General features: G+C 38.0%; 1 protein-coding gene across 3 annotated transcripts in view; it reads right to left on the bottom strand.

Annotated features, from left to right (window-relative positions):
* PTPRG (protein tyrosine phosphatase receptor type G) overlaps positions 1 to 24570 on the bottom strand; it is a 777462-nt gene that overhangs the window by 17205 nt on the left and 735687 nt on the right. For all 3 annotated transcript variants that reach the window (XM_039477294.2, XM_039477296.2, XM_039477295.2), the window contains 10 exons: positions 18332 to 18428; positions 13666 to 13748; positions 13340 to 13474; positions 12010 to 12144; positions 9344 to 9516; positions 7841 to 7976; positions 7151 to 7297; positions 4099 to 4192; positions 3014 to 3090; positions 2394 to 2522 (listed from right to left, as the gene is read on the bottom strand). In XM_039477294.2, the coding sequence (XP_039333228.1) occupies positions 2394 to 2522; positions 3014 to 3090; positions 4099 to 4192; positions 7151 to 7297; positions 7841 to 7976; positions 9344 to 9516; positions 12010 to 12144; positions 13340 to 13474; positions 13666 to 13748; positions 18332 to 18428 (1206 nt within the window). The remainder of the gene's footprint in view (positions 1 to 2393; positions 2523 to 3013; positions 3091 to 4098; positions 4193 to 7150; positions 7298 to 7840; positions 7977 to 9343; positions 9517 to 12009; positions 12145 to 13339; positions 13475 to 13665; positions 13749 to 18331; positions 18429 to 24570) is intronic.

Below are 24570 nucleotides of genomic sequence, written 5' to 3'. Positions count from 1 at the left end.
GTCAATGTTATATTTCAAGAGGGGATAACACAGAAAGTCTTTCAGCCTTGAATCAGGCAAGCTTTAAATGTTCATCCATTTTACGATTAAAAATAGATATGCAGACTTGGTACTTGAATTCTATCCCTAAAAACTATGGATGCCTAAGAGAAAGTTAATTGTTGCACAGGTTGGAGACTGTGAGAAATATGACTATGATGTATACCCCTGTTTTCTAATTGGCTTAAATGGCAAACCGTAGTTCTCCTGTAGTAGATACGTTTCTTTGGGCATTTTCCTGAAGATGCCTCGCTACTATCATTGAAGTCAGAAATAATTCTGAATAATGTTCAAAACAAAGAAGGCTTTGTTTAATCTTACATTGTTGCATTAGAAATGAGCCAACAGTCCAATAAGACTTATCACCCTTTCAAGTTTCGATATAGCTTATTGCCAAGTACATTTTTATTTTTAAAGCTAAGCATAAGGGGAGACAGATTAGCAATTGGGTTTAGTCTATACAAAATAAGTCTGTAACTGTCGTGGGTTTTAATAGGTTTTGTCCAAGGACACAGATATCAAACACAGAAGGTAATGAACAGGACATCTAAATGCAACAAATACGCACAGATTAAGCATAGGATTCATGAGTGGATGTGATCCCAGGTAAATTAACCTGAGCCTTAATTTCCATATCTGAAAAGTGGGAATAAAAACTACTTACCTTAAAGAAATACTATCATCATAAGATGAATAGTAAATTAATGAGCTTAAAGGCTACCAAAGGGATTTGAATTATGGTAGAAGAAAGGTAGAAAAATGGTTTCTCTTGAAAGTCTAAGAAAAATAACAAGTATATTTATAGATCAAAGATATCTGAGCATCTACATCAGTATTTTGTGTGTTAGGAACCAGTGACTTTTGGGCTCCTTACAGAATTATGACCTGGAATAGCAGCAATAATACAACAAACAAAAAGAACTCAGAGATATCAATGTTTAGGAAACACTCTGCAGTGATGAAACTTTCCATCTCAGAACTGAGAGGTCAGTTGTATATGATTCCAATCTAGCCTTCCAAGGCCTCAGACAGACACTGAGATGGCATGTTTGTATATCCTCAGTGTCTGCAGAACACGTATCCACTTATTTGGTCCAGCAGCTTCCACATACAAATGAGCTGCTGGGTAGACACTTTATGGTGATTGCCCTTTGTTAAGTGACAATAACAACATACTGATTCATCCAACAAATGAACGTTTTAACAACCCTAAGTGCCTCCAATTTCCACATGCCAAACAGAATAGACCTTACTGCTAGCTAATTTGAAAATTTATACTCCAGCTTTTAGTTTAAGATTCTCAACTTTGTTGCCATTCCATCATACAGAAGCAGTCTTGGTATCCTGAAGCTGGAGCAAAATGCGACAAAGTGAAGAAGTTCCTACTGACTGGGCACACAGTCAAATGCATGTCACCAAGACTGGGGGTTCAGTCACATGCTGTTCTTCCTGGATTAAAAAACTCATTAATCTGACTATCATAAAGGCAGATCCTCACTGTTTTTGTTTTTACCTTATGGGCTCACATGTCCACATAGTAACTTTTGCAGACTCAGCTAATTCTGTAACTTAAGTATCCAGAAGATCTAAGAAGAAACATTTAAGTCTGTTATATAAACTTGCTCACCCTTCTGTATAGAAACTGAAATGGAGGACTAAGGGAAGGCAAAGTAGTAGCAGCTTAGTCTTAAAGACCTTTAAGTTGGAGCAAGATAGCTATCCCTACAGGAAATCTGACTTACCTACTTAAGAGGAAAAGATACATTGTTAGTACTTTTGATACAAATTTTGGGGGTAGGACATACAGTACGATTATTAAAAGCACAGTCCTGGCGACACATGACTCAGGTTGAAATCCTGGCTCAAAATACTTATGTGTGCTTTTGAGCAAGTTTGTTCCCTCAGTTTTCTTAGCTATTACATGAGAAAATAATAGCACCTACGTCTTAAAATTGTTGAGGATTAAACAGGTTAATGCATGTAAACATAGTTGCATACCCAGTACCTGTAAGCTACATTTATTACTTTTCAAAAGTGACATACAGCAGGTAAGATGTTGATTTAAAGTCATATATTAATGAGGTTACTAAAAGGACATTTTCAAATCCTTCTGCCACACAGCCACAGACAGTACAATTGAAAGGTGATATGAATAGCATCAGAGAATCAAGTGATGGAACCGATAGGGACAGTATTGTGAGACTATGGAAGGAATCTCTATAGACTTCAAGATGAGAATTTTAAATTCTCTCCTTAGCATGTATGGATACTATAGCTCTATGGCAAAGTATCAAAGTAATTTATGCTTGTAGCCTCATGGGCTCATTAATATATAGCAGATGTGCTTTACTTACCAAGCTCTGGTTGTCTGGCAGCATGACAATGATCTGTGCGTTATGATCCCAAATCATTCGCCAGAAATCTTTCGTAGTATGTGGCAGAGGATGCTGAGTTATAATAAATTCATTGCTCCTATAATAGCCCTTCAGTTGGGAAGACAAAAAAAGTCAGTGAATATGAGTGTTTTATCCTAACTTTGTAGCAGTAAAATATATTCATGAAATAAGATAGCGTTGTTTTGACTATGCTAAAATAATTGAGAAAGGCATTCAGTACATTTGGCTAATTTTTAGATGTACTTCTGCTAGCATTGTGCAGACAATTTTCTCTCCATGTCTAGTTACCCCTGCTGTTTTCACTTAACAGAAATTTCAACATTTATTCAAAGACTAGATGTATGAAATTAACAATAAAATTGATTCCTTAAGAAGCATTTTGCTTAATTTAAGCATTTTTGTACCCCCACTGATTAGGTTTCTTTTGATGGAAGTTCCAAGATACAGAAATCTCTACACTTTCCATATCACACAGTGAGAAATTATTTCAAAAATGAAATCAGTCACACAGGTGGTATCTGCTCTTTAACACCTTTCAGTTTAATTGACTTTATTTATAATTAACTGTTGACTCTCACCATGATATAAGAAGCATTAATGTAATCTGTTCCTTTCATTCCAGGCAATGGTGCAAGACCCACTCGAGCACGCTCAGCTATCATATGGAAAAAACAAAAACACCACATTTGCCTTATTATACACAGAGAACCAACAGCTCTTTCTGAGATTTGCTTGATGAATAACATACTCTCCTGGCTTCCCTTTCTAAGACTTACCTATATTTTTAAACAAGCTAAACTGTTACCAGCTGAGGCAGAATGTAAAATGAAATTATGCTGCACATACACGGAAGGACACAGGCATTGTAGGAATACAGTTTTACTGGGGGAGAAATTTTTTACAGCAGATCAATAAAAGAATACTCTATATGGACACAACAGAAGGTTTCAGGTAACTTTTGACTCTAGTTTGTTATTCCTACAATTAAACCAACACCAACATATACTTTGCCCCCCGCCCGCCCCCCAACCCCTTCTCCATGTCTTTCTGTTCATGATAGGCTTAGAAAAGAGTGGTCTTTTTCATTAGCGATAAATCTCCCCAGTGATCCCTTATGTGTACATCTACAGCACACAGACAGTATCTTCTGCTGTGTCCTGAGTCATTTACACAAAGGTCACCACCAATCAACAACACTTTGATCTCCACAGCCACAGTAACTGAATAATATCATTCCAGTTGTAAGATTAATCCAATTTTTAAAGGAATGTTAATGCCACAGCTATAACAGCTTAATTATTGTTTTATGTTATAATATGTTAGAAGTGACCCTATTCTTGCATTCCAAGGTGAAATAAAGCTATATTCTACATCAGATAGATGGAGCAACTTGCTGACTCTGACAGCCACCTCTCCCAGTTTCATCAAACTTCCTTAGTTGAATGAGCGTAACATTTTCCCTTTCGGTAGTACCAGGTAAGAGGCTGGTGTAAAGTCATATATTAATGAGGTTACTAAAAGGACATTTTCAAAACCTTCTACCACACAGCCAAATACAGTACAATTAAAGGGTGCTATCAATACGATCAGAGTAGTAGTTGCCTCTGTACTTAATACATACAATCCAGTTTAAAAGATCACTAACTGATTTTTAAGGTCTTACATGGCACAACTGAAGAGTTTCTGTTCTTTTCTTTGTTACACTCTTTCTGAGCACTAAAACATTCCACATATTTTGCATTGCATTGTGTGACCAGCTGAAAAAGAAAACAACATTTTAGTCTTCATTCAGAGATAAAACTAATAGCATCTGCTTGACACTTTGGCAAAAATCCCAATCATCAGATTACTGATAAACATTTAAGACCATTTTTGTGCCACAAAGAACCTTTGAAGACACAGGGTCTTGCTTGCTTGCCCAGGCTGGAGTGCAGTGGCATGACTGCAGCTCACTCGAAGTGTGTTCCTCCCACCTCAGCCTCCTGAGTAGCTAGGACCACAGGTGTGCTGTCACCACAACCAGCTAATTATTAAAATTGTTTATAGAATTGGGGTATTCCTATGTTGCCCAGGCTGCTCTGGGATTACAAGAGCTAGGATTACAGGTGTAATCTACTACACTCAGCCTTCCCTAGGGGTACTTCTCTCAGTAACTTTGATGGATTGTATCTTTCTTATTTCTACTATTAGGCCCTAAACAGGTACCATGTGCAATACTATTTATAGAACTATGTGGATTTTTCTGTTATGAATTTTTTTCTGTGATTCCTCATTGCACAAAAGACCAAGTAAGTCTACATTTAAAAAGATGGTTTAATGCTATTGATTATGAGCTAATCATGTTTCTTGAAGATAAAGGAATACTTACTTAGTTCTCAGTACATTTCTGTTGAACTAAACTAACATTATTCTGAGGCTGTTATAATAACCAGCCTAGTAGTTTGGTTATTATTCCTGTTAATGTAGATTGGGCGAACCATTTTGTCAATCCTATTTTTGGGGGGGAGGCGGGGTCTGGCATCGATATTAATGGAATATATAAGATCAGTATTCTTCTGTAGATGCTTTAGTAAAACTCATGGTCCGTGGATATAATTTTCATTTTCAAGTTTCTGATTCTTGTTTTTTTCTTCATCTTGAGCTCCAAAATGGTTAGTGCCTGTGTCACATTTCTTCCATTAATTTTTAAAGTATGTGTAAACAAATATTACAGAAATGAAAAAGACAGAATTTAAGTAATGTTGGTACTTAATATTTTGTAAGAACTCATGTTAAACATTTAAAATGATACACTGAGTTCTCACTATTAATTACCTTATAGTTTTATGGTAGTTAGAATTTTAAATGACCTAAAAATTTAAAATGACCTTTATGATTGAACTCAGTGAAACTAAACTATTTTTCATTTCACATCACTTGGTATAATTTGCTTGACAGTCTCACTTCTTCAGCTGAGATTCAAATCACAGTTTCAGAGTCAATGGAAAGTTTTACCATGAAAACTTAATACTGTAGAGTCATCTCATTCTTTGAATCCTGATACAAAGGGATAAACTATTTACATATAGAACAATGTGCAAAATAAAATTTAAAAGATAAATAGGAAAGCACTTGGTAACTGGAGAGACAGGCAGTATTTGCAAGTTAGAAGCAATTTTGATGTATTCTCAGATGACAGAGTCTTAATTATTTTAATAGTACTTATAAACTCTCTTTTTCACCTTCACTTTAGTCAATTCCACATAAACCTTAACTGCCTTTTTTTTTTTTTTTTTTTTTTGAGACGGAGTTTCGCTCTTGTTACCCAGGCTGGAGTGCAATGGCGTGATCTCGGCTCACCGCAACCTCCGCCTCCTGGGTTCAGGCAATTCTCCTGCCTCAGCCTCCTGAGTAGGTGGGATTACAGGCACGAGCCACCATGCCCAGCTAATTTTTTGTATTTTTAGTAGAGACGGGGTTTCACCATGTTGACCAGGATGGTCTCCATCTCTCGACCTCGTGATCCACCTGCGTCGGCCTCCCAAAGTGCTGGGATTACAGGCTTGAGCCACTGCGCCCGGCGCCTTTTTTTTTTTTTTTTTTTTTGAGACGGAATCTCGGCTCTGTTGCCCAGGCTGGAGTACGGAGGCATGATCTTGGCTCACTGCAACCTTCACCTCCTGGGTTCAAGCAATTCTCCTGCCTCAGCCTCCCAAGTAACTGGGACAACAGTCCTGCCACCACACCTGGCTAGTTTTTTATTATTATTATTGTTAGTAGAGACGGGGTTTCACTGTGATAGCCAGGATGGTCTCCATCTCCTGACCTCATGATCCACCCGCCTTGGCCTCCCAAAGTGCTGGGATTACAGGCGCCAGCCACCTCGCCTGGCCTTTTAACTGCTTTTAAGCTTCTTCATGTCACTATCAAAGAAGAGAGGTACAATCAAAACCATTTAGGAAAGTTACCTTTCTCTAATATTATTTAGTAATTCTTTTTTAATTTCTAAATTATCTTTTGGAATAGTTTTTGAAATAAGCATATTTTTAGGACAATATATCTACAGGTAATCATTTTTATTTATTTATTTATTTTTTTAAGACAGAGTCTTGCTCTGTCACCAGGCTGGAGTACAGTGGTGCAATCTCGGCTCACTGCTGCCTCCACCTCCTGGGTTCAAGTGATTCTCCTGCCTCAGCCTCCTGAGTAGCTGGGCTTACAGGCAAGCGCCACCATGCCCAGCTAATTTTTGTATTTTTTAATAGAGACGGGTTTCACCAGGATGGTCCCGATCTCTTGACCTCATGATCCGCCCACCTCGGCCTCCCAAAGTGCTGGGATTACAGGCATGAGCCACTGTGCCCAGCCAAGTAATCATTCTTAATAATTAAGGTAAGATAGATTAGTTCAGAAAAAATATAGGCTATTTTTTGGACTGAATGAGTAACTTTAAAGTACTATGTCATTATGGTGAGGGGCTGATGTTTATATTCAGATAAAGTCATAAATTGCTCAGAAAAAAATATAACACTGTACTATCAACTTGAATACCAACGATTCATACATAGGTCAAAACCATATTTTCTTTTTCATTACATTTCAGGCATACAGGGAGTACAAATCTATTTCACTGCAGACACGTAGACATTAGTGCAAAGAAGACATAACCTCCAAACTCAAGGCATTTAAACACTTTTTTTGCTTTATGCCAAAAAAACTTATTCAAAGCACACTACCTTGAATTGCTTTTCCAGTCGTGTCTTTCCTCCTACTCCTGGTATAAGGATGCTGTTAACATAGCTGTGCAGCTGATTTGAAGATACTTCAGTCTCCTTTCCAAGAATGGCTTCCAACAAGGCATCATGGATGAAAATGTACTGCTCCTAAGAGGTACAATATATGGTAGTCACTCAGAGAGTGTTAAGGGTTAGCCACTCATTCATGAAGTCTACCTTAGTTTAATTCTGCCCCTGACAGGGACCTCCCAGTGAATTCCTTCACGCACTTACAGCTAGGTGATTTGTTCCAATACTCGACTTTCTCATCAATCCGAACTTATTTGACTGTGTTAAGTTTAGCTCCATTTCTGTACTGTGTTCAATGATGGGTTTTAGAACCATCCTCTCCTATGTGTTTCTCAGGCCAGACAACATGTTTAACTCCCCCTACCATCTAACACAGCTCTTCAAACAACTGTATCTGCTTCATAAGTGCTGGTATAGTTATTTAGGAATCCAAATGTTAAGATCCATACAGAAATGTAAAACTGTGATCCACAAAATAGTATCACAGTCAGAATATCTACTACTACAAATCTGTAAATTCCCGCAAGCCCTAAAAGAATCAATCTGTCTCTTCACTATCATTTACCTTTCAGTTAAAGCGTGTGTCACAATCTCATGAGGACACTGGCAACTGTCCCTTACCTCAGTCTGGACGAGGTAGTTACGCTGTGTCCTGATATGCTTCAGGAATCCCAGGACATTAACTGTGCTTTTGTCTTTTATCTGTTGCAGCATGCTGTCTATAACAATATAGGTGCCTGTCCTGCCCACACCAGCACTGTAAGAAATGAAGACACTCAACTGGCATTTTTGTTTTATCATACTGTTAACTTTGATTCAAGAAATTACAATCTGAACCCCATTTATTTTATTATTATTTTTTGAGACAGAGTCTCACTCTGTTGCCCAGGCTGGAGTGCAGTGGCACAATCTTGTTTCGCTGCAACCTCTGCCTCCCAGTTCAAGCAATTCTTGTGCCTTAGTCTCCCGAATAGCTGAAATTACAGGTGTGCAACTTTACACCCAGCTAATTCTTGTATTTTTAGTAAGACAAGGTTTCACCATGTTGGCCAGGCTGGTCTCGAACTTCTGACCTCAGGTGATCTGCCCGCTTTGGCCTCCCAAAGTGCTGGGATTACAGGCATGAGCCACCACGCCCAGCCTAAACCCCAGTTAGATAACCTAGTAAAGTTAACGTAGGTTATTCACTTAGCATTGCAACATAAATCATGGAACAGGCCACATTTATTTGAGTACCTAAGTGGTGGTGGGGGCGGGGGGCGGGGGGAAGAGGCAAGAATGCATTTGCAAATCAAACAATAAAAGCATTTTTAAACAACCAACTAAAGTCATTTAGTGTAGTTGATAGAAAACAAGCTTTATACAAGCATTTCCCAGTGCTTTTGAAAAGGTATTTTATACAGAACTTATAAACTAAAAATTTTAAAATGAAATCTTTTCATATATACAATAAATATTATTTAGAAGAACCTTTCAGAAAAGCCATTTACAAAAACACAATCTCTAGGGTAGAAAGTTCTTAACTTGCGTTTAACACTAGATTCTTATTTATTAGGATAAGCCTACAATTTTCCTATGAACGACAGGGATTTTTTTTTTTTTTTTTTTTTTTTGAGTCAGGGTCTTGCTCTATCACCCAGGCTAGAGTGCAGTGGTGAAAATACAGCTCACTGCAGCCTTGACCTATTGGGCTCAAGGGATTCTTCTGTCTCAACCTCCCATGTAGCTGGGACCACAGGCATGTGCCACCATGCCAGCTAATTTTTTTTTTTTTTTTTTTTGGTAGAAAAGAGGTCTCATTTTGTTACCCAGGCTGGTCTCAAACTCCTGGGCTCAAGCAATCCTCCCACCTCAGCTACAGCTGTTGGCTTCCACACCTGGCTGATATTATGATAAGGTAATTTTACAAAAAACTAGAGATTTTAAAAACCACAGAAGAAGCAGATGAGTTCTTACTGTTACAGGAATAGAGCCTCTTTAAAACTATTGTAAGTCTTACCCATCCCAGTTTCTAGTGGAAGATTCAGCTTCTACATTAAAGCAGTAGTTGTCATTGTGGTCCAAGATCACTGAGTCCTAAGTCCCCTGTCCCACCTACTTCGCATATTGAATCCCAGACTGTACCTGCAGTGCACCAACACAGGGCCCATTTCTGGCATCCGAGCTGCTGAGGATCTCCTCACGAAAGTCAGCACTGGAAGAGCATACTCGGGAACTCCCATGTCAGGCCACTGTGTGTAGTGATATTGGATCACTACCCTTTCATTCTGACGACCCTTGGGATTTCCCTTCTGACCCTGTGAGAAAGGTGAAAAAAGATGTCTTTAAGGTGAGGGGTGGACATTCTGGAAAAAAAGTAATGTAAGGCTGTCAGGACACATGACCACTGATCTCATTCACCCTAATCACTTTTCCCAAGCTAGGTTATTTCCTCTTGTAGCCAACTTTCATGCCATTAAATGGAGACATTACCAAGCTCTATATGAAGTATCACTATCACTTAGAAGAGAAGACTAAGACTGTACTAAGAACGAACATTTAGTATTTAGTATCAGTTTTTTTGGATTTGGAACTATCTAAAGCACTTGCAATTTTCTTGCAAGTACTCCATTTCCTGACTTTCTGTCCCAAGTCCAGATCTTAGTACTTTGCTTTCATTTCTGTGGGCTATGATTCCCACTCCCTCTCCACTGTCCAGGCTGGACCTTCAGAAGTCAGAGTGCTAGAGTGCTGGTTGCTGCTGTAAACTATCCAGGAAGTGATGGGAAGATTCTAAGTGTCCAATACTTCTGTCTTTAGAGTCAGAGGCAATGTCTCATTTATCTGTCACTTTCATAAACGACTTTTTCAGAGTAGTTTTCCTTTAAGTGACTGAAGTTTTTATATAAATTTTAAATACTTTAGATGAAAATTTTCCCCCAAATAGATGACATGCTATATGTTTTCTTATTATCAATACCTCAATAATTTCTAAATTTTTTTGGATGACTCAGGGTCATTAATCAACATTGAAGCTGGAAGGGCGTCTGGTCCTGTGCTATTATACATAGGCCCATGATAGCTTTAATTCTTCTGTTAACTCTCATTTTTCTACTTTTTCCTGTATGTAAAACACCTTAAGTTCCTACTTGACTTCTTACTCTGACTTAAGCTGTTTCTAAAACAAGAGGAGGTGCGCCCTATTTAAATACCTGAAAGATTCCCATTAGTTGGAATTTTTAAGTTTTATGCTGGTTATTGATTATCTTGAGCCAGTCAGCAGGTCTATTTTATCACAGAACACAGATCTTGTGCTACACTACTGATACTCACGGTATTTCTTTCATTTTGGGAAATAAAAATACCTGGGATCACAGATGGGCTTTGGAGCCCCTGAATTTTATATAAAAATGTGAGTAAATGTCAATGTAAATGGGGCAAGGAGGATACAGTTTTATCACATTTTCCAAAATGTCCAAGACACCAAGAAAACAAAATTATCCCACTGCTGCAAACAACTGCCATACCTAAGTTCTGTGGAAGAGCTACGTTTTTTAATGAGCATCTGTTTACTATTCTTCATACAGTAGTTCCTCCTTATCTGCAGTTTCACATTCTCGAGGTCAACCCACAGTCCAAAAATATTACAGTATTTTAAGAGAAAGAGTATACATTCATTTAACTTATTACAGAATATTATTGTTCTATTTCAGTATTAATCTCTTACCATGCCTAATTTATAAATTTTATCACAGGTATGGATGTATAGGAAAAGACATTGTATAAACAGGCTTCAGTACTATCTGAGGTTTCAGGCATCACTGGGGGTCTTGAAACATACCTTACACAATTAAGAGGGGATTGCTGTACTCCTGTGTTCATTGATCTAGGATTCTTGTTGTGACAGTGGATTTTGAAAAAGAAACTGAGATAACCTGAAAACAGTATTTCCATAAGTGTGATGCTCAGGGTATTAGTAGTTCTGTAGAAAAGGGTTTTATTTTTAACACCAGTGCTTTGGTCACTTAAGTTCACTGTAAATTTCTAAAATGGCAGGGGAATATACATTATGTAGCATTCATTTTCAGTTTTTTTTTTTTTTTGAGGCGGAGTTTTGCTCGTTACCCAGGCTGGAGTGCAATGGCGCGGTCTCAGCTCACCGCAACCTCCGCCTCCTGGGTTCAAGCAATTCTCCTGCCTCAGCCTCCTGAATAGCTGGGATTACAGGTGTGTGCCACCATGCCCAGCTAATTTTTTGTATTTTTAGTAGAGACGGGGTTTCACCATGTTGACCAGGATGGTCTCGATCTCTTGACCTCGTGATCCACCTGCCTCGACCTCTCAAAGTGCTGGGATTATAGGCGTGAGCCACCGCGCCCGGCTCATTTTCCATTCTTAGTGAACAGCAGAATCTGACTTTTATGAGAATCTTACAGCACACGTATTCCTTGGAACACACTTTGGGAAACAATGGTTTAAAGCTGTCAGAAAACCGGAATTAAAAGCCAAATCAAACAGATGCTGCCATATTTGCTGAGTATTACCAAAATCTAAGAGGATGATTTTTTTAAAAAATGAAGCCTGTTCACATAGAGATTAAAGAGCTCAATCAGGCCAGTTAAATTCTATGATAGGCTTTGTCAGTACCTTTCATAGCATACACTGATGTCGATCAAAACAGTCATGAAAAATGTTTTTAAAATACTTTTTAAAAACCAAGTTGGTTATGAGATTTGGCTTTGGTTGTACAGTAACTTTCATACAAGTATAAAAAGGAGATGCCCTGGCAGCCTACCCGATTCCTTCCATACCTTTTTCATTTTTGTATTTCTGACTGAGAAACGACGAACAGTATAGCAGGCATGTACTTTTGTGCTCTTCAGCGTGACAATAATGTTTCCATACTCCTCACTGTTCTCTGTTGGCCAATACTGATCACATTTTCGCTGCAAAAAAGAAAAAAAAATTTAAAGTATAACTGGAATCTGTGCCACAATTCTGTTGATAATGTAATTTCAAACGACAATGTTAAAACACAGGTAAGAATGCCATTTGGTTGACTGAAAAAGGAATACATGAGTTTAACTGCTTTAAGGCAGGTATGACCTCTGATGAGGTTGATGGCTTGGGAAAAGTTTGTGTAAGACCATGTGAGAAATGGGCCTAGTAATTATGACCACCTTTCAGTATGTATACATTTTAAAAAGGGACTAAGAAAGAAACTTCTATGTCTGACCTGTAAGAAATGTGGGCAGGGTTTTGTTATAAAGGGATCTTAAGTAAGTATCATTTGGAAAGCTGGGTTGAATTTATGGAAGGTCTCTTCTGACTGTGACAAACTTCTTGTTATAAATTGGATCACCAAAAGTAAAACAGGGACTCTACAACATGAAGCAGTGGTGATTTTGAGCAGGGAACCTCAAGTGTAGCTTCTCTTATTTTTATTTTTTATGTTTTTAATTTTTAGTTTTAGTTCTGGGGTACATGTGCAAGACGTGCAGGTTTGTTACATAGGTAATGTGTCCCATAGTGGTTTGCTGTACCTGTCAACCCAGTGTGGTGATTCCCTGAAGTATAGCTTTTATTCCAGTCTAAATTAGCATCATCTAGTGTAAACTTATAATCCAACAAATGCTACAGCATTATTTTTTTTAAAAGGTCCTCTTAATGATGGTCAAACTGTTTAAGCAATTTTTGCTTCCCCTAGTCTTAACTATTAGTAGTTCCTTGACTACACTATGCTTCTTTCAACTTCCCTGTTTACTATTCTGTCTCCTGTACTTAGAATGCCCTTTCCTTCTATTCTTAGCCTGCGTAACTCCTCTAATCATTGCTCAAGTCTCATCTCAAGTATTAGCTCCTTTAAAAAAATTTTTGTACAGAGGAACCTACAGAGGATACACTGATTCATTTTGCAGCATTATACTAATACCCTGTTCATCTCTTTCATCACATTTAATTTTTCTTATAATGCCTTAGCTCTCTTTCCTACTGGATCATAAGCAAGGTAAGAGCAGAGAGAACACTTTCCATTTCTGTAACTCTTTATACCTTGTCAAGTTACTACCTTACAGCAGGTACTCCATAAATATTTTTTGAATGAAGGTGCTTTATTAAGATAGTGAATCAAGGAGCTCTTACTCTTCCTTTTTCCACGAGGTTTGTAATCATCACAATGATTCCAGTGTTTTGTTCCCAAATCATTCTCCAGAAATCTTCAAATGTAGACTTCAAAGGTCCTTGGGTGGCAATGTAAGCTTTCGCTTTGTTGTAACCCTTCAAAATGACGCAGCACAAATTAAGATGAAAGCACTATCACAGAAGACCAGTAAATAATTCAAATACTTTCCATACTGAATAGGCTTTGTTTTTAGTAAAAGCTCTGTACAGTATTAAAATACATCAAACAGTTTCTTCTGCATTCGTCAATTTCCAGTAACAGGCTTATAGTAACATTTCTGACTTACATCAACATAGTTTGCATTAATGTAGTCGCTGTGCTTGGAGTCTTTTCCTGGTAAAGGTCTTAACTTCACCCTACTGTGATCATCTATAGAAGAAAAAAAGCAAAAATATAATGTATAACTCAGAAACTAACAGCATTCTGAAGCACAACACAAGGCAGTCAGGTAGACTAAGAAAACTTCTGGTAGAACAACTAAATAGAGCATTCAAAACCATCCCCAAAATATAGAGCCACTTCTACATCTCCTGCTCTCAGTATGCAAATTCATTTAAAATGATTACAAATTGCAGTCCTCCAAAATTGCCTCCTTCTATATTGTAAAGCCAAATTCAAAGGTATTTGCTTATTCTGTAATTTGAAGTTCAAAGGGCTTTGATTATGCCCTATGCCCCAGTTCCCTCCGCATTAATACAAATATAAAAGGGTGACTGATGATAATATCAAGTCCAAAACATCTATTAATATTGCAGGCAGTTCCATTGCTAATTCACTTCGATTCCCTGCTACCCCAGCAGAACCTAAGTAATTGAGGAAACCAGAGCTTTTTTCAAGAGTAATCTCATTATAGGAATGTGAAGTTAATGTTCAGATTTTAGGATCCACTTAACCTCAGTTTATGAACAAAAGTGGGGGAAAGGGATTTATGATGTGTATCCAGTTGCCCAAGAGAGTGAGCCTGCTTCTTTAGGATAGCAAAATAAGTAAAAGGAAGCTGAGGTCATACTTTTATTTTCCCTAGGTAGAAACAGAATGGGCAAAACCCAATCTATGTTTGTGTCTATAGTCATTGTCATAAAACAATAGTTCAAAAAGAAGTCCAATGAGTGGATCAGCACAGGCATTTCCTCTAAATATACCAAGCAGTTTTTGAGAGCCCTCTACATTCTTGGAGCTGTGAACTGCTTCTGTTGTTCTGACAAACTTTCAGTTTAGGGTTGACATGAAACAGGTGTTGCTTGATATAAATAGGCCCCAAAGGAAAAATTTATTCTAAGGCATCTGCATCCAAACTGTTATGCCTTAGTATCCATTAGACCGTATAGTGTTAGTTCTTAGACTGACAAATAAGACATTAATAGACCAACATGGGAGGTGATTTGGTGACATCCACATATACCTTGAAAGTTGTGACAAATCTGTGAGGTTTTTCATACATGTTTCTGGCACATTCACGGTCTGTTTTACTTGTTTCTGTGATATTTCTATGCTATTCTTTGGTATAAAAAGCATTACTATAGGTGTAGATGAAGGCAGGCAATGTGCCCAGAATCTGAGTGGCCAATAGAACACCAAAACCTAACTCCCTGAATGTTTGAAAGTAAAACCACATCTCATTTGAAATTGTGAAAGTAAAATCACAAATGAAGTTGTGAAAGTGCAACCCACATTTAATCAGAGATGGTTTTCTAATAAAACACCATGACTTCTGGGCACATCACAAAGAAGTTGCTTTGATTTTCTCCTCCTTCTCTGCCACAGTGCTTTTAGCAAGACAGTAAGGCCATTAGAGGTAAAGGATGCTGTGGTGGAGAGAATGGTGTGTGTGTGTGAGAGATGTGTATATATCCTTTCTTGATTTCTCTGGTTAGAAAGAAGGCATATCCAGATAGACAAATCCTCATAGTCACAGCAGCGGTGAACCTTGCTTGAGTTGGCCATCAAATACTGCCAAAGTCAATCCAAAGACTGGGGAGAGGTTTGACTTTCTTCATTGTTCTCCCCCTGCCTTTTTTAACCTCTTCATTTTCTCAGAAAAGTAGAACAAACAATCCTATTCAAAAGTAACTTGGAGTTTTTGTAACACTTTATTTAGAAATAAACAGTCTCTGTTTATATTGGACATCTTGAATATAGAAATTCAAGGAATCCACAAAAAAGAACTACTAGCATAGATGGGTTCAGCAAAGTTTTAGGATACAACCTACAATTGTATTTATATACACTAGCAATGAGCAATCGAAAACTAAAACTAAGCAAACAATTTTATTTACATTAGCATCAAATGGAATAAAATACTTAGGAATAAATTTAATAAAACAAGCACAATAGTACAATTCAGACTATAAATAATTGAAAGAGTAGCCAAAGCAATCTTGAAGAACTCACATTAAGAAAGTGAAAAGACAATGCACAGAATAAGAAAATATTTGCGAACTATATATTCAATAAATGATATCTGTATGCAGAATATATAAAGGACTCTTAAAACTCAACAAAAGACAAAAGTAATCCAGTTAAAAAATGGTAAAGGATCTAATTAGACATTTCTCCAAACGAGATACACAAATGGCCAATAAGCATGAAAAGATGTTCAACGTCACTATTAGATGCTAAAATCAAAACTATAATTGGATACCACTTCATACCTGTTAGGATGGCTGTAATGTTTTTTAAAAAATAAGAGTTGGTGAGGATGTGGAAACACGGGACCCTTTATATACTGTTGGTGGGAATGTAAAATGAATAGCCACTTTGGAAGAGTTTGATAGTTCCTCAAAATTTTAAACATATCATTACCATATAATCTAGCAATTCTAATCCTAGGTGTATACCCAAGAGAACTGAAAATATATGTCTACATAAAGACTTGTACATGAATGTTCATAGCAGTATTCATACTAGCTGAGAAATGGGGGGAAAAAAAACTATCAACTGGAAACAAAATGCTGTATATCCATATATTAGAGTATCATTCAGTGATAAAAGGGAATGAAGCACTATACATGGTACAACATGGATGAATCTTGAAATCATTATGCTAAATGAAAGAAGTAGACACAAAAGGTCACACATAGTATGAATCTGTTTATATGCAATGTCCAGAATATGCAAACCCACAGAGACAAAGTAGATACAGGGTTTCTAAGTGCTGGAGAGAAGGAGGAATTGGGAGTGCCTGCTAATGAGTTTCTTGCTGAGGTGCAAAAAATGTTCTAAAATTGGCTGTGGTGATGATTGTACAACTCTCTGAATATACTAAAAGCCACTGAGTTGTATACTTTAAATAGGTAATTTTTTTTTTTTTTTTTTTTTTTTTTTGTGGAGACGTCTTGCTCTGTTGCCTAGGCTGGAGTGGAGTGGCGCCATCTTGGCTCACAGCAACCTCCACCTCCTGGGTTCAAGTGATTCTCATGCCTTAGCCTCCCGAGTAGCTGGGACTACAGGTGCATGACACCATGCCCCATTCACTTCTGTATTTTTTATAGAGATAGGGTTTCGTCATGTCGGCCAGGCTGGTCGCAAACTCCTGGTCTCAAGTTATCTGCCTGCCTCAGCCTCCCACAGTGGTGGGATTATAGACATGAACCACTGTGCCCGGCCTTAAATGGGTAAATTTCATATGGTATGTGAGTATTTCACTAAAACTTTAAGAAAACGTTATATATTAGTGTTCAAATTTTAAGTGGTCCAATTTATTTTATTTTATTTTGAGAAGCAGTTTCGCTCTCGTCACCCAGGCTGGATTGCAATGGCACGATCTCGGCTCACCGCAACCTCTGCCTCCTGGGTTCAAGTGATTCTCATGCCTCAGCCTCCTGAGTAGCTGGGATTACAGGCATGTGCCACCATGCCCAGCTAATTTTTTTTTTTGTATTTTTAGTAGAGACGGGGTTTCACCTTGTTGACCAGGATGGTCTCGATCTCTTGACCTCATGATCCACCTGCCTCGGCCTCCCAAAGTGCTGGGATTACAGGCGTGAGCCAGTGTGCCTGGTCAGTGGTCCAATTTAAATGCACTATTATATATAATTCTGTGTAATGTAGTCCTTACCATAGTGTATGTTAACTATAAATATCTATGCCCCTACCCTTAGTATCAAAGCATATATTAAATGTCAGTGACCCAAGCCCCAGATATCTATGAAATGTGGTCTTCTAGCCATAAAAGTAGCTTGTGCTCCTACAGTATTCCTTGAGGCTCTGTATGAAGAATGTCCATTTGTTTGCATCCCTAACCTACAGAATATTCCTGATCGTGGTCATGTGATAGATAGGGCTGAGCACATGGACCAAAAGGCCTGGAGACTCATCATTTAAGGTACAGACCAATTATGTAGTCTTTCAAAGAATGCTCGGGAGGCTGAGGCAAGAGAATCGCTCTAACCCGGGAGGTAGAGGTTACTGTGAGCCAAGATCATGCCACTGCACTCCAGCCTGGGCAACAAGAGTGAAACTCCGTCTCAAAAAAAATAAATAAATGAAGACGGAAATGTTTTGATATTCAGCTTGCGTCATTCAATTCCCAATATTTTCATTTGTATTTAAAAGATTTGGCGCCTTACTATCACACTGGTCTTTTAAGTGGAAAAAAAAAAAAAAAAGATATGGGCCTTACAGGTTAAAACCATTGTCAAAATAGCCAAATGACATTCAAATTTTGGCTCCCAACATTTGATATGACATCACTTCATGTGAAAATAGTGAAGCTCAGAACATTTTCTTTCAGTCACCTTATTAAGCTCTCTGAGCTCTGACAGCTAATGAAAGACCAAGGGGGAAGAAAATGTCCCTGCTTCTACACTGTTGAAGATGGGCTAATGAGAGGTTAGCTTGCAAGTATCATTCTTTCTTGGCATCCTGCTTCTGATTGCTTGGCTTTCAGCTTATACTCAGCATGAAAATTTAATTTCCTCACAGTTGAAGATAGTTTAAAGTTTATTACTCACATGCTAAAATGTTGATGTATCTGTTTTTGTGCTTGTTTTCTGGATGATTGGAATGTTCTGCAGTGATGTTCATATCAGCAGTACAACGCTGGACTTCCTAGTGAAGAAAACAGCAGAATTTTAGACACAGTTTAGAAACAAAGGAACACCATATACATTCAAAAGCATAAAATACTTACTCATTCCCTAGCCACAGCCACCATTACCTCCCCAATCTCAACTTCAGATATAATTATATAACAAGTTTATGAAGAATGTGAAGAAGGTATAAAGATTTCATTCTTTAATATTTCATCAATCATCTACTGTATTCTAGATTTAGACATCACAGTCTATGGGTGAGAAAAGTATTCAAAAATAGTCAAACATGACGAATAGAAAAGAGGCCTGAAAAAGCTGCGACGGGAGCACAGAAGAACAGAGGAAGGCTTTAGACAGGTGAAAAAATGTACCTAGTCTTAAAAGAAGAAAGGGAATTTCTAAGAAGTATAATCTCTACGATGATTTGCAATATGCTTAGAGGCCTGATAGCCTCATTTATAATTGTGAGGCTACAAATTGACTCTGAAGATTCAGTGCTGAAATAACCCTAATAATAGCCCAACTAATGGTCATATCTCATATATACAGTCTTCACAAATTATTTATGAACTCTAATATTTTAAAAGTTATCCTTCTTTGGGAAAAAATAGCAGTAGCAGAAACAATGCTCTGATACCACCTTGGCAGTGGCTATAAACATTATCCATTAGCCTAACACAATGTTGCTAAAAAGCCAAATTTTTCTATACTATACGCTTCAAACCCAAGAAAGTACTGGAGCTAACTAATAAGGGAAGTCATTAGTGATGCACAGCTGCTACAAAAAGCCTGAGCAAAGTAACGCAAAATTTTTTTTTTTTTATTGCATTTTAGGTTTGGGGGTACATGTGAAGAACATGCAAGATTGTTGCATAGGTACACACATGGCAGTGTGTTTTGCTGCCTTCCGTCCCCTCACCTGTATCTGTCATTTCTCCCCATGCTATCTCTTCCCACCTCCCCACCCCCCGCCCCTCCCCCATTTCCCCCCAACAGACCCCAGTGTGTAGTGCTCCCCTCCCTGTGTCCATGTGTTCTCATTGAGTAACGCAAAATTATCGGGAGAAATGTTTTACACAGAACAGATGTAGCAGAGTTTAGGAGCATGCAGACTTTTTTTTTCCACAAAGGAGTTGCATAGCAATTAGGGATGTTTTCCATAGTATTTATATTAAACATAATGAAAACAATGAACTGGTTGTCTTTTATAGTCACAATGTACTTCCCAGTGAGAAGTACACTTCTTCTAAGGAGGAAGTCACTATACGCAAAGAATTTAAGGTATAAAAGCAAAGAATTTCTGTCTGTTCAAAGAAACAGTATTCGATGACTCTCTAATTGTTGGGCATGGTATATTGAAGCTTCCATAATTATAGTCCTTCCCAGCTGTCCATTTAAAAAAAAGCCCCCACAGGCGTTAACTGAATCCACCTTTTTAGGGAAAGCATGTTTCATGATAGTTTTTACCCATTTCTTACGCTTACTAAATTTAATAAATTCCAATATTTTCTGTTCTAACATAGCTTATAACTGATGCTTTGGAAAACACTGGTTTAAGGAGCATCAAGGCTGCCCTTTGGCTGTTCTCTAAAATGAGATAATAAACTGTGGTTACAAATCATTTTATGTAAGAACATGAGCAATGCTAGGCAAACTTAGCATATTGGGACCTGCCTTTTAAAACTGCCTTAAAAGACCTAAGGCATGCTCTTTTGAATAGTTTCAGACAACTTTTGAAAATGGATTTGAAACAAGTTATTCTTTTGTTTTCAGGTTTCAAAGGTCACACCTTTGACATATACTTCTTTAGGGTTGAGTTGTTCAGATATCTTATGCTGAGAGATTGTAGCTTTTACTACCTTAGTCTGATTTTTTTTTTTTTTTTCCTGTTGTATGGATTTGACCACCCCAGCTATGGACTGAAGTTGGAGCCTCTTTTCTAATATAATGCAATTGACCAAGACTGCTTGGGAGCAGCTGTCAGCATTGTTTAAAGCTGTCATTCAATATGGCCAATCAAACTCTTTGTTATCTAAAACCCCTTGTCTGATCTGTTGCCTCTATTTCACTTTTCCAGTTACATGAATGACAAAAACAAAAAACAGTAATAAATATTGTCAAATCTGATTTTATTAGAACCCATAGGGTTTGGCCTTCTGATTTTGTTTTGATAATAATGTCATCTGTAATTCCTTGCAGTACTACTTGGCTCATTTAGATACTGATAATATCATCAGATCCTGGAGTGGCTTTTCTCTATCAGAACGGCCATTTCAAAGTTAACATGTTTTAACAGGTGTTAAAAGCTCTTTAAAGAGATACTGGCCAATGGAGTATGCATTGTAAAGTTACCTATACAGAACTCTGATAAATTCAGACCTCTGTTTAAGCTTGTTTATATTTTACTCTCTGTATAACAAAGCTAGAATTCTCAAAAAGAACAGTCTGAATCTTAACAGGCACATAAGCAAAGGAGAAGGCCAATAGAAGACAGGTTTAAAATAAAGCAAAAAATCAAAAACTGAACAAACCCTAAAATGTGATATCCCCCAGAATTCTAGGTAAGTGACATAGGCTAAATCACTCCCTACCTAGAGTCATTGATGCAAGAGGCTATCTAAAGAGCCCTTAAAAACTTGTCCTACTATACTGTGGCTCAATTAAAGAAAAAAATAATAAATGCAACACAACATCTAGAAATCTTTCAGATTGCTCAGTTCCACAAAGGAAGCTGAGAATAAATTACTTGGATCTGGTTACCAAGTATTAGACCAAGTAGGGGTAACATTCTCAGTGCCTGAGTTCAGGCAGCCTGCAGTTGCGTTACGGAGACTGTTTACAGAAGACTGATGGGTTTAGGTCATGATAGTGACTCAGTGCATCTACAGTGTCAGACACAGAACTGGCCTTTGACAGGTGCTGGTTACACTGCATCTTCTGGCTTCTACTCTCTTCTGCTCAGGGTATAAATTGCTGACAGACTGATTTTCTTCACATGTTGTACTGTTACTCCCTTTCTCAGAAACATCTGGAGAGGTTCCACATTTTTTTAGCCAGGCTTTCAAGGTCCCATCTTATCTTCCACTCTCTTCCCAGTCCCAGACAGTATTAACTCCATACCCTTTGAAAACACCTCTGGATTTTCTGCTCTTTGCCTTCTTGCCATTTACCTTGGTAAGAATGACTGGTCTCTTCCTCTGTCCAAATCCATGTATCTTTATCTAAAATAACTGTGTTTGCCCCACCCCCCAGAAAACTAACCCATATTTGGAAAGTATAACAGCATTATTATCCTGCAGCTGGTCTGTAACATAATTATCTTTCATGTTTAATTAGGGAAATGTAGCTATCTCCCTTTTATCTCTTCACAAAAACCTCAAACAACTGATTTATCTCATAACCATTTAAAAATGTTTTTCTTAAGATGTTTAAGACCAAAAACGGGCATTTTTGTCCAAATGACTTAGGAAACAAACTCTACAGCAAGCTTGTCCAACCCATGGCCCACGGGCCACGTGCGATCTAGGATGGCTTTGAATGCAGCCCAACACAAATTCGTAAACTTTCTTAAAACATTATGAGATTTTTTTTTTTGGAACTTTTTTTTTTTTTTTTTTTTTTAAGATCATCAGCTACTGTTAGTGTATTTTATGTGTGGCCCAAGACAATTATTCTCCCAGTGTGGCCCAGGGAAGCCAAAGATTGGACAACCCTCCCTACAAGATCATTTTCTGCCCTCTTGCAGGCAGCAGTCAGTGCAGCATTACATCTCTGACTGGAGACCTCCCTATTATATGTCATTAGCAGCCTTGGATGTCTCCCTTCATTACCTAAAATGATGTGGCCACTGGTCCCTCAGAGCATGGGCTCAGGTGGACAAAGCTTTGTTCTTTTGATTTAAGATGAACAACCACCCCAAATTTAGCACAGCTGGTTAACTGCAATAGAGGCATTCCCACAAAGGATCTTGTCAAGGGGCTGTGGACCTCTGGCCTCATCCTGTACTCTGCTTTTAGACTTCTGATTCTCCCAGTGCCTGCCTGTTAATTCTTCTGACTCATGGAGCTTTCGAGTCCCTTCCTTTTGAAAGAGTATACTAGCACTGCTTCTTTGGAAGCCTTCTGCATTATGATTGTGGGGGCCGAGGAAGAGGCTCTCAGTCTTTTAATACTACTCTGGGAAACTACTCCCTGGAAGGATAGTAGGTTGAAGTTAGCTCAGGTAGCCAAGGGAATGGTGTCATCGAACGCTGTTACAAGACAAGGATTGATGTGATGTCTAGTGACTGCAAATACTGTATGATACCGCTTTTCACGGTCTCTAGAATTTCTCTCACAATGACAAAGAGCTGGCTTTCAGCAGCACTTCTAGACAAAAACTCAAAATTACCTACCAGTGAATTGTTTTTCTCATTTGCCAAGCAGCAAAGTTCTGAAACTACAATAGTTATTCAACATTTTGTGCTTCCGAGATGTTTAACCATGATGGGAGAGAATTTTTGCTGAAATCGCCAAAGAAAATACATAGGTGCCTTTGTTCTTTGCACTTCTTCGGAACTTTATGCCTGTACAATAGCACTTATTTTGCTTTGTCCCATTTCTGTTTTGGTTGTGTACACCCTGGCCTCCCGCAAAACGAGATTGAACTCTTTGAGGGCAAGGACTGTAATTCATTTTTGTATCTTATATTATGTCCAGAGAATGGCAGATCCTCAGTAACTGTTAGATGGGTTGTTTTAGTGCCTCTTAATGGCCAGTTGTTAACTTTTAAGTTGTATTTCTCTATAATTTTAAGATCAATACTTTGACTAATGTTAGGTCTACATGTTGGATAAGATGCTGACCTAAAATTAGTCAAGACATTAATATTAATCTTTTAAGTATATTAATCTTGAGTCATAATCTGAGTCACATTCTCAGCTATCTGAGAAGGCTAGAGACTGTAAAGATTGTGTAATAGTCACCTAATACTCCTAGTTGAGGGGCGTTCCTAATTTGACTGCTCTCCCCACCTTTTTGTATTATCAAAGCACAGCGGCATGATCATTTCTAGTCACTTGCAAGCTTGCTTATTTCTACTTCTGACCTTGGCTCATTACAGGACATTACTCTGGCTTTTTGGTGTTTTTTTTTTTTCCTGAGGCAGGGTCTTGCTCTGTCGCTCAGGCTGGAGTGCAGTGGTGCAATCATAGCTCACTGCAGCCTCAATCTCCTGGGCTCAAGGGATCTTCCTGCCTCCGCCTCTGAATAGCTAAGCAGACTACAGTTGTTGTGTCACCATACCTGGCTAATTAATGTATTCCTTTATTTTAGGAGATATTCAAACTTGAGCTAGCTGTGAATGCTGTTTTATCTATCTATCTACTGGGAAGAATTATTCTGAAATTAGAGAATCAGTAAATTTTCAAAAGCACGTAACTTCTGAAAGTAGGCTGGTTGGGAACTCCTGGTATCAAGCCACTCTCCTTCCTTGGTCTCCCAAAGTGTTGGGATTACAGGTCTGAGCCACTCTGCCTGACCCAGGGTACTACTTTAAAGAGTCTGGATGGTATCAAGGTGAACCATGTGGGTTCAAGTCAGACAGGAACTTAAACCTTAATGTGTAAACCTTACTGCTGCCATTTCAAAATGTAGCCAGCCACAGCCTCCGTTTTCTCATGGGTAGTTTCATCATCAGTAAAATGGGGACAATAAGATAGCACCTACCTCAGGAAATACTGGAATGATCTGCTCACAGTGCTAACCAGTAAATGCTGGCTACCATTATTCCATGTAAATGGGTCTGGAAATCTGAGACTGAGATTACCTTAACTCTCTTACCATAATAAAAGTTTGTTTTTAATTGCACAAAATCTTTTTCTATCCTTTCTTACAAAGCCTGTTACTATCTCTGTTTATAAAATAGCTGCAATCGCTTCTTCTGTTGCCTAGTACCAGTTTTCCCTTTTGGCAGTTACCCAAAAGAAATACTACTCTTTTAAAATACTTCAAATTTTCACTGAATTATAAAGTGACAATAATAATGGTGACCTTTTCGATTTTCTTATTCTCCCCTTTATGTTGCTGCTTTGCTGTTCTTTTCAGAAGGATAGCCTTCCTATTCTGAATAGCTCTGATTTTAAACCTTTCAAACCTGAAAAGATTGTGAAATGACAACAG

The sequence above is a fragment of the Saimiri boliviensis genome, chromosome 8 (genome assembly GCF_048565385.1).
Source record: "Saimiri boliviensis isolate mSaiBol1 chromosome 8, mSaiBol1.pri, whole genome shotgun sequence".
In the NCBI taxonomy this organism is placed as follows: domain Eukaryota; kingdom Metazoa; phylum Chordata; class Mammalia; order Primates; family Cebidae; genus Saimiri; species Saimiri boliviensis.
The sequence above is the reverse complement of the archived record's forward strand: the minus strand, read 5'-3'. Positions and strand labels throughout refer to the sequence as shown.